At 36.2% G+C, this 11,633-nt stretch overlaps 1 protein-coding gene across 1 annotated transcript in view; it reads right to left on the bottom strand.

Annotated features, from left to right (window-relative positions):
- Positions 1–8,162: 8,162 nt before the first annotated feature.
- Positions 8,163–11,633, bottom strand: part of LOC128857927 (uncharacterized) — a 173,433-nt gene continuing 169,962 nt past the window's right edge. Inside the window, exon 3 of the mRNA XM_054093778.1 lies at positions 8,163–9,781. Coding sequence (XP_053949753.1) covers positions 9,767–9,781 — 15 coding nt within the window. The 3' untranslated portion in view covers positions 8,163–9,766. The remainder of the gene's footprint in view (positions 9,782–11,633) is intronic.

Here is an 11,633-nt window from a genome sequence, read left to right as displayed (position 1 = left end):
GCTACCAAAATATGGGTTGAGTCATGGATAGCCAAGCAGCGGCCAGAATTTTGGAGAAACGGCATCCGGAAATTGCCCGAAAGATGGGCGAAAGTTGTAGCTAGCGATGGCCAATACTTCGAATAAAATATTTTGTACCGTTTTTTCACAATAAAGCCCCAAATCTTCGAAAAAAAACCTTTAAAACTAATTCAACCTCCATCTTTGATTTTTCTTTTTTTACAATTAATTTGTTTTTTTACTATTTCAAAATTTTCTACAATTTCTTCATGATTTTAATTTTGTAATATTTGTTTGATAATTGTTTTTTTAAATGTTTTTTTTTATAATTTGGTTTTTATCATTTTTTTTTTATTCTTTTAATCATTTCTTTCTTTATGTTTTAAATATTTTTTTTTTAACTTTTTTCTTTTAATTTATAACCAGTTACGTTTTAATATTTCTTTTTTATTTTGTATATTTTTTTATAATTCTTTTTTTGTTTCTTTTTTTATAAATTGTTTTGTTTTTATAATTTTTTTCTTTACTTTCTTGTTAATAATCTAATTCAATTTTTTTTATGTTTATGTTTATAAATTTTTTACAATTTATTCTTTTTATAATTTATTTCTTTATAATTATTCTTTTTTACTTCTTTTACTTTAATATCTTTTCATGATTTTAATTTTTTGATACTTTTCTATAATTGTTTTCTATAACGTTTTTTTCATAATTTGTTTTTATCGTTTTTTTATATAATAGGTCTATTTATAAGTTCGTGCGGTTTTACAACAGATGGCGTAACTTGATTATTATTCCATCGATCCACATTTCCAAACATTCATTGGAGAGCTACTGTCGTAAGGCACAAACGTCAGTATAAGTTTTTTATTTGAAGCGTAAACAACAATATTTTTACCACACTTGAAAATGTCGAATTTCGTGCCAAATAATGTGTTTTTGCGGGGAATTCTTCTTCATTATTTTAATATGAAGAAAAAAGCAGCCGAAAGTCATCGTATCTTGGTGGAAGTTTATGGTGAGCATGCTCTATCTGAGCGAACGTGCCAGAAGTGGTTTGCACGCTTTAAAAGTGGTGATTTTGGCTTGGAAGACGAAGAACGCGAGGGTGCGCCGCCAAAGTTCATGGATACCGAATTGGAGGAATTGCTCGATCAAGATCCGGCTCAAACGCAAGAAGAGGTTGCAAAAACTTTGGGAGTTGATCAATCAACCATTTCCAATTTAAAAGCCATGGGAATGATCCGAAAGGTAGGCCATTGGGTGCCGTATGAATTGAAGCCAAGAGACGTTGAACGCCGTTTTATGGCATGCGAACAACTGCTTCAACGGCACAAAAGAAAGGGTTTTTTGCATCGAATTGTGACTGGCGATGAAAAGTGGGTCCATTACGACAATCCAAAACGTCGGGCAACGTATGGATACCCTGGCCATGCTTCAACATCGACGTCGGCGCAGAATATTCATGGCCTGAAGGTTATGCTGTGTATCTGGTGGGACCAGCTGGGTGTTGTGTATTATGAGCTACTGAAACCGAATGAAACGATTACGGGGGATGTCTACCGACGACAATTGATGCGTTTGAGCCGAGCACTGAGAGAAAAACGGCCGCAATACGCCGATAGACACGACAAAGTTATTTTGCAACATGACAATGCTCGGCCACATGTTGCACAAGTGGTCAAAACATACTTAGAAACGCTCAAATGGGATGTCCTACCCCACCCGCCGTATAGTCCAGACCTTGCGCCATCCGATTACTATCTCTTCCGATCGATGCAACATGGCCTGGCTGACCAGCACTTCCGTAATTACGATGAAGTCAAAAAATGGATCGATTCGTGGATTGCGGCAAAACCGACCGAATTTTTCACAAAGGGAATCCGTGAATTGCCAGAAAGATGGGAAAAAGTAGTAGTAAGCGATGGACAATATTTTGAATATTAAATTTGTAACCATTTTACGTCAATAAAGTTTCAAATTTCGAAAAAAACCGCACGAACTTATTCATAGTCCTATTATATATATATTTTTTTTACTTTTAATAATTTTTTTGTTTAGTTTTTTAATATTTTTTGAAAACTTTTTTATTTTATGTTTTAGTAATTTTGATTTTATACATTTTTTTATAATTCTTAAATAATTTGGTTTTTATAATTTTTTTCTATTCATTTTATTATTTTTTAAATATTTATTTTGTTTTTCTTATTTTTTTTTTTATATAAAAATATTGTCCGAACAACTACAAACTCAACCATATAGCTCAAATTTTCAAACTTTATTTGAATGGGCTCAACAATTACATTGATAAGCCACCTCGCTTAATAAATTGGCCTGACGGAAAAATGGCAGTCATTGCCTTTTAATCACTTTTTTTTCTCAATAGGCTCACATACATTTGTTCTGTATGACAAGACTTTGTTAGCACAAGGTGGCGCACAATTAATCACTCTATCGGAAGATGTAATAATTTTTGCTAATGGCGCCATGAGTAAATCTCATTTGACACTTGCAAAGTAGACAGTTGCAGTAAATAAACAGGCAAGCAATGCAGCGCGTAAAAGTCAATATAAATATATCCATCACTCCAAAACATTTGTTTTTCATTTAGTCAAAAAGTTATTTAAAAACAAAATTGGATGATTAATTTTGCGGCATCTGGTATAAGTTAGTACAAAGAAACTCATTACCACCGGATTGAATGGATGCTGAAGGGTACCCAACTTAACCAAGTGGATTATTGGTTTGATTTTCTGCAGTTAATTTACTAAAGCTGAATCCTTTCCCCGCCACTGAATCGGATATTTCCAACAACTGGCGCCCCCAGCACGTACCGCACCGGTTGTCGCGCATTTTTAAATATTTGTAGTCTGCAATACTTAAAGGAAGAATAGCCAATAGTGGCCCACTACCGTTCATGTAGCAAACAGATAGCGATTCGGGCCGAGCAACTGTTGAGAGTCACTACTTAGCATCACTTCGATTTATGAGTCTGAAGAACTCGCCACGATTTGCAGCCTTCATTCATCATGTGGTTGTGAGCGGTCATTTAATTTGTATAAATCAGATGCCTATTTTAACGCGTTAAAAATGCTTAGAAAAAAAAACCTCAATATAAATCCTTTCGACTTTTTTGATATAATGAAATTTTGTCAATAAAATTTGCTTAATAAAGATTAATTACTCCACGGCAATCCTACTTTAGTATCATATACAGGCACACAAAGTACTTAGTGGCCAGACAGCTGGCTGACTTGCCAGACGGTCGCCATAGAGGCAAACAAGCAAAAAAACAAAACATTTTTTTTTTTTTTTTCAGTAATTTCAGAAAGGATACGACGCGTAGGCAAGGAAAGGGTCAGGGTACGCACACAAAAAATGGCTGTAGTATTTCAATTTACAAAATAAATTCCATAGCAGCAAAAGCAGTGAACGAAATTTAATTAAGTCTGCATGTGGCCACACCCAACCAAAGGCAAAGCAAGTAAATATTTGCAAACATTTAAAAGTGTGTATGTATGTATGTGTGTACATATGTATGTGGCTATGACTGTATTATGCAGTACGTGCCGTATCGCGCCAAATAAATAGCACAGCTCTAAAGGACCACCAACAAAATATGCCAATTTGATTTAAGAGCAACAGTCGACTAACTTGCAAGCAACTTGTATGTAAATACATATGTGTGAGTGTATGCGTGAGTATTTGTGCTGGTCGCGAATTTACCAGCGCCAGTGTGTAGCAAAATTGCAACGGTCTAATAATTTGCTATGAAAATATTTTCACTTAACCCGCTGGCGTCGGCGGTGGCGGTGGCGGCAACCACTATAGTAACTATCAGCACTGCACTAATACACACTCATGCACATATTTCTGTAGATGTGAATAGTGGGAAGTGTAATACCGACAAATATTTACATAAATACACCATTTATGTGAAAACTATAATACTTGCCTGTTCGCCTGCTCATAGTTACTCAATTATAACAACAAATTGAATGCATACAACCGCAGGCAGGCGACAGTGGAACCTCGTCAGCAAATGCTAGGTTGGACGCCAGCAAAGTCAATAAATATAAAGTAAAGAGAAAAAAATTAGTGCTTATACTTCTGTTAGGCGTTCGGTTGAGCTCTTCCTTCTATTTATCACACAGCCAATACCGTTAATTAAAATAAAAGCTTCAGCAAAAACATTATTTCGTTACTCTTGAAGAAAGTCTTGTATATATTCTAAATGCGAGCTCATCTGGATGAAACGAGATACTAATGGGCAAAAAGTAAGGTCAATTTGGTTGTAAAATGAAAAATCTTTATTTATTCTTGTAAATCAATTTGATCCCCTTCAAAATAATCCCCTCTCGATGAAATACACTTATGCCAACGATTTTTCCAATCCCCGAAACATGCCAAATAGTCCATTTTCCATCAGCACCTTCTTCGATTCAGCTTTTATCTCCTCAATCGACTCGAAACGCGTTCCCCGGAGTGGTCTCTTGAGTTTTGGGAATAGCCAGAAGTCACACGGAGCTAAATCAGGCGAATACGGTGGTTGCGGAACGATATGCGTGGAATTTTTGGCGAAATGGTCACGAAGAACGAGTGCAGTGTGAGATGGTGCATTATCGTGATGCAAAAACCAAGAGTTGTTGGCCCATAATTCTGATCTTTTTAGACGAATTGCTTCACGTAAACGACGCATAACGCTCAAATAGTATTCCTTATTAACAGTTTGGCCAGGTGGAAGGAATTCATAATGCACCCCACCATGAAAATCGAAAAAAACTGTCATCATGACCTTTATTTTTGAACGAATTTGACGAGCTCTTTTCGGTCTGGCCTCGCCTTAAGCACGATATTCGCTTGGCCGGTTGTTTCGTTTCAGGGTCATAAGCATAAATCGAAGTCTCATCTCCCGTAATGATGCATTTGGGCTTGTCTTGATAGTCTGAAAGCATTGTTTCACACACATCAACGCGACGACTTTTTTCCAAGATATTGAGAGTTTTCGGTACTAAACGAAATTTGACTTTTCGTAGGCCCAAATGATCTTTCAAAATGGTTTTCACAGATCCTTCTGATATCCCGATCATATCAGTAAGGTCTTTAACAGTCAACCGACAATTTTTGCGCCCTAACGTTTCCGCAGCCGAAATTTCATTCCGCAAACAAAATTTGATGGCACTTCTCTGATCAATCAAATCAGACATTGTAAAAATCGAAAAATGCACTCTTGGTCGTTTGGTAAACACAAGCGTAAATATATTACTGATAATGACATTCACATGAAAGTTGGCCCAGATGTTATTAACAGTGCTGCCAACTCATGAAAAGAATAACTAGAGCGAAATTTTAATCCCGCAAAGTTTGACATATAAATTCACCTTACTTTTTGCCCACAGTAGTATAGTGAAAGAAATAAATTAAGGGGGCAGATACCTGTAAAACAAAAACGATTATAAATATATTCTCGGATAGCCAGGCGGTCATCAAATCAATGAATGCGACTTTACTAAGATCGAAGGTTGCACAGGAATGCCGGGCAGCTTTAAATGATATTAGTGACGTATTCAAGGTCAGCCTTATTTGGGTTCCGGGACACAGAGATATTGAGGGAAACTGTAAAGCAGATGAGCTAGCCAGAAAGGGTACCGCTCTCCAACTGCTGAGTGATAAAAGTACCATTGGAATACCCATGGCCACGAGTAAACTAATAATAAAAAAACACTTTATCCAAGAGGCCAATAGGTCATGGAGAAATGAAGATACATGTCTAACAGCTAGGCTACTATGGCCGCAAATAAACAAGAAAAGAACAAAGAAACTGCTTAGTCTCTCAAGAGACAATATCTCGAAGGTCGTGGCTTGTTTAACCGGTCACTGGCTATTTGGCAGGCATTCCTCGAGACTAGGAGTTTTCTCCCATGAATATTGCAGAAGTTGCAGAGATGAGGAAGAGGAAGAAACAGTTGAGCACTTCCTTTGCAATTGTCCAGCCCTAGCTAAAATCAGAGCAGGTTGTCTAGGTAAATACTTTTTTAATTCTCTTACAGAACTGTCTGGCGTGGGGTTGGCATCAATACTACGCTTCATAAGAGCCACGAAATGGTTCCACGAAGGAAGATAAATGAGGTTCCCGCGTAGCACAGTGGTATCACAACGGACCTGTAAGGTCTAAGTGAGTTGATCGTGCAGACCGACTACCACCATAACCTAACCTAACCTACCTGTAAAATTTCGAAATTTTTTTTTTTTATGAAATGGTAATATAATCCTTTAAGAATATGTCAAAAAAAATTTAGAACATGCATTTAAGTATTTCTTATATTGTAGATCGTCAACCGTGACAACTCTACTCTTTGCGTTCGAGCGCTGGGAGAGGTAAAGTTGCGTTGTCGACTTTTTACTTGTCTCTTGAATCTCCTCACCTTTCTACCTGTCCATTATTGAAAATTTGTATGAGAAGATGTTTTATTATATTTTTTTTTTTGACAAATTTCAAGGCGATGGTTCATGGAAAAAATGTGGCTTTCAATCTTTATATGGTGTTCCAACGCTCATTGGATACTACAGTGGTAAAGTTGTCGATCTAGTGGTGAAATCTAGCTTCTGTGCAGGGTGTAACTTCTGGAAAAATAGACAAGGTACTGAAGAGTGTAATGCATGGTATGAAGAACACGAGCCAGAATGCCAAGAGAATCACCAGAGCTCTACGGATGGAATGAAAGTCGAATCAATCAAAGACATGTTTTCCAGATCAGAAGAATTGTATGGCGTGAAATACGGTAATTATAGAGGAGATGGAGATTCAACAACATTTAAAGGTATTCTCGATGTAAATCCGTATGGAGACGATTTTCCAGCAGTGAAAAGTGAGTGTATTAGCCACGTGCAAAAGCAAATGGGTACCCGCCTTCGAAAAGTCACAAAAGATAAAAAACTCGGAGGAAGAGGCAAACTCACTCAAGCTCTCATCAACAAATTATCAGTATACTACGGGTTAGCTATTCGTAGAAATGTTGACAGCGTTGAGAATATGAAAAAAGCTATAGTGGCCACCTATTATCATTTGTGCTCCACGGATGACAAGCCAAGCCATGAGTACTGTCGACTTGGTTGTTGCTGTTGTTATTGCAGCAGCATAAACAATCCCCCTACATATACTAGGAATGCTGCTGAAGTGACAGTCCTTGGCCGGATATAAGTCCGAGCCGTTCCGGTTACGTATGTAGAACCGACTGCCGTGGGAACGTACTGCCCACCTGGTCCTGACAGCTGGAGCAAATGGCAAAAATCTAAAGCCTTTGAAGAAAATTTTAATCACTCTGCACCACTACATCCAGATATTCAGCAGCACGTGGAGCCAATATTTTTAGATTTATCACGAGATTAATTGCTTGAAAGATGTTTGGGTGGTCACACGCAAAACGCTCCAAAACACCTACATTCAGGGTCAAAAAATATTGAAATGGTCTCATACCTTGCCGCTGGATTATTCAATGAAGGATATACATCGATTTTAGAAACAATGAACTCTTCAAAGATAATAATTGGCCGACCATGTAAATCTTACGCCGAAAAACTGGATGAAAAGAGAGTGATTCAAGAAAATCGGCTCAGCTCATTAGCCACTAAAGAAGCTCGTAAAGCACGTCAACAGCAACTAATTGAACAGAATGAGTTCTACGAGGCTCCAGAAGGACAATTATATGGCGCTGGAATTGCTGATTAATCGGTCGGTCACAAAAATCATTGAATTTTCATGTATTCAAACTTTAGACGCTTTTTTCTCAAAACTATATTTTTCGAATTGGCGTACAGGATAACTCGAAAAATTATTGACCGATCTCGCAGAAATTTTGCACACATCTTTCTTATGATATTACTTTCTATGTGAATTTAGAAGTTTTCGAAAATTACTCGAAAAAGTACTTTTTTCGTAGCAAAAATAGTAGGGAAATTCGCCCCAAAATTAATTTATTTTTTTTTAAGCATTTTATTCGGCGATTTTTTCCTTTTTCCACTTTTGTTTAATTCATATAGAAATTATGACATTAAAATAAAAAACACAATTTTATATTATTTTAATGTATAAGTAAACGGATTTTTTTTTTTTTTTTTTTTTTTTTTTTTTTTTTTTTTTTTTTTTTTTTAAATAAAGGATGGTTAAATTTCAAGGGCTGATGTTGAATGCGTCAAGTTTTTTTTTTTGCATTTCATTTGACATTGTTCAATTTCAGACTAACTCAATTTGAACCATGGAAAGATACTAAATCGAGCAACGCGCTAGATTTATTCAGGCTTATTATGACAACGGGCGTTCAAATCAAAATACATTTCGAAGAAAATCATCTTCAGTGATGAGGCACATTTTCACCTCAGTGGATTCGTCAAAAAGCAGAATTGCTGAATTTGGGCGAATGATAATCCAAGAGTGATTGCCGAAAAACCAATGCACCCGCAAAGAGTGTTTGGTGCGGTTTATGGGCCGGCGGCAAAATGAGACCGGTCAGGCAGTTACTGTGAATAGTGTTCGCTATCGTGAGATGATAACGAACTTTTTATGGCCCGAATCGGAAGATATGGATGTGGACGATAAGTAGTTTCAACAGGACGGTACCACTTGTCACACAGCTAACGAAACATTGGCTCTTTTGCGCGAAAAATTTGAAGGTCGAATAATCTCACGTCGCGGTGATGTCAATTGGCCACCAAGATCATGTGATTTGACACCGTTGGACTTCTTCCTCTGGGGTTATTTGAAAGAAAAGGTGTACGTCGATAAGCCAGCAACAATTCAAGAGCTAAAGGATGAGATAATTCGGCACATTAACGGCATAGAATCTCAATTATGCCTCAGCGTCATCGAAAATTTGGACCATCGGATGGAGGTGTGCCGCTGAGGCCGCGGCGGCCATTTGGCCAATATTTTGTTCCATACGTAATTGAGCCATACCAATATTATCATAATAAAGAGAAATGACAATAATTTCCTAAAAAAATTGTATTTTATTCAAAATCAAAACCGGCCCTTGAAACTTAACAAACCTTTATATTGACTTCTTCATTTTAAATCATTTCACATTTCCACAGTATTTTACTATGAGAAGATCCCCATTGAAATTCGTCAGGGAACATTTTTATGGAACATTTTAACCCTCCTCTATAGACGCTCAAAACTTTTTATTTTTCAAACTTGTTATAATAAAAAAAAAAATTCCACTCGGGTAAGAAATTTTAAATTAAAATGTTCCACAAAAATATGCGCCATTAAATTTTATTATACGCTATTAAAGGGCGCATTAATTGGAAATACCAATGATATGATTTGTTTTAAATAATTTCGATAAATTCGAACCCAAATTGGGAAAACTTAAATGTACTGAAAACAAAAAAATGGTGAACTTTTGCGAAAAAACGGCAGGTGGTTAAATATTTTGCAGCTACTTCGCTTTCCGAAATGTTAAATAGCATTGGTGTCTTATTTTCGCAGTTGCACGGTGTAATAGGAATAACTTGCAGTCGCAATGGATCTAACCAGATTCATCTGTTAGCATTAGATTCACTTCTCGTATGAAATGCGGCAAGACTCTCGCAGCGAAATGAGACAACGACAATCTTTAAGAGAGAATAACAACGCGAGGTATTTAATGTAGGAATTTTTGCAAGCGCCAAAAGGTACAGAAACTTATAGTGAATGCTACAAAATAGTAGAGTAGATATTATTTAATCGTGTCACTTACGGTATTCAAACTCCAGTAGAATTAGGTCATGAAGAACTTACCTGAAAAAAAGATATAAAATACTTTGTTAAATTTTGGCGATAAGTAAGAAATGCAAGAAGAATGTTTTTTATATAAAATATGTAATCAAATTTATAATCAAAATAATTGAGTCCGAATCAGAGAACAAACAAGAATCAGATTGTTACTTAATCCACTAATAGCTATACAACAAACAAGGCCTCCTAACACAAATAAGTCAGTCCATTATTGAGAAAATGATGACTTAGATATGAAAAAATAATTTTGCTCATGGTGTGAAGCTTTTCGCCATAGATGAGACATAAAATGTGTAAATATTATATACTTTTTACTGATATTGGAATTAAACTTTTACTGATTATTGAAAAAATTGGGGTAAAAATATTTTTTTACTGATTACTGAAAAAAATTGGAGTAAAAATATTTGTTCACTGATTACTGAAAAAAATTGGAGTAAAAATATTTTTTTACTGATTATTGGAAAAAAATTGGATTAAAAATATTTTTTTACTGATAACTGAAAAAAATTGGAGTAAACATTTTTTTATAATTTTTTTAAAATTTTTTTTTGCAGTTTTTTTCAGTAATCAGTAAACAAATAAAATAACTCCAGCAAAATAAAAAATATATTGCAAATTTACACTTCAATCGGCACACCCTGTATTTAATGTAGATGCGTATGGCCTATGCCAGCTGTAGCTACTATTATTATTAAACATATTCCATTGTGCTCATTGTTTTTGCTTTCATGAATATTTTTCCCTTTTTTCAATAAAATATGTAAGTGCAAAAGTCCATTAAAATATTCACAGCGCCGTCTACTGTTTATTTGATTATTCTCGCGCATACACAAGCAACTGTTTGTCTGCTCGCGTGCATCGCGAGTGCCTTTCAGTGTGGCTGCGTGTGTGTGTGTGTGTGTGGGTGCAATACTGCTCATAACTTATGCAGTTATTTTTATATAACCATCCGCTACCGAGGCCGCCAGCGGGTCGGTTGACTCGTATTTTTCCGCAGCCAGCAGCGTTTGGCGCAACAGGTCACTGGTGGTAAGTCGCTTGTTGTTGATTGAATTTCATTGCCGGCAAGGACTTTGCCGACATTCGCGTTTTACTGCCTATTAAGCAAGCCAACGCGGCAACTGGCTAGCATACACAAACATATACAGTACCACGCCATTGAATTATGACCGATGGCATTTTTTCTGAAAACTTCAAATATCAGGTAACATTTTCAATCAAATTTGGGCTTCTCCAAATAAAAAAAAAGGTATTAAGGGGTTTTAACATGTTCTTAGGTGTTTTTAAGAACTTCCGGTCAATTGGCCAGCTACGATTAGAAGAGGACCAGTTTTTTTGCTTATAAGAGAAAAGTTAAGTGTGCAAGTGCCAGTGCGCATTAATTCGATCTTGTGTGAACAGCAGAAAAAACTAATTGAGATCGTCTGAAAAGTGAAAGAATGGAAGAGTGAATATTCATATATCTAAAATACTCGTATAACAACAGTAAGTACAAAATATACATATCTTTTGAATTTGTTACATGGATTTTCCTTTTTTTTTTGAAAATGGGCCGAAAGTCGGATTTGACATCGGGACAAAAGCAACAAATTGCAGTTCGTTTGAAAGTCAAGAACCTGAGGAATGCCGACATAGCAATAACCGTTGGAATATCCAAGGCGTCTGTGGTAAATGTTGCCAAAAAGTGGAAAAATGCCAACAACATTTCAGCGGTAACTTCAAAATAATCGCCAAAATTGTCGCCGAGAACGCATTACCTCAACCAGGCAGGAACGCAAAATCGTCCAAACAGTTCTCTGGAACAGAAATGCTTCAAACCGGGGTGATTTTAAGAGAGGTTCAGGAATCTGGA

The sequence above is a fragment of the Anastrepha ludens genome, chromosome 3 (assembly GCF_028408465.1).
Source record: "Anastrepha ludens isolate Willacy chromosome 3, idAnaLude1.1, whole genome shotgun sequence".
NCBI classification, from domain to species: Eukaryota; Metazoa; Arthropoda; class Insecta; order Diptera; family Tephritidae; genus Anastrepha; species Anastrepha ludens.
This window is presented reverse-complemented; position numbering and strand designations above follow the sequence as displayed.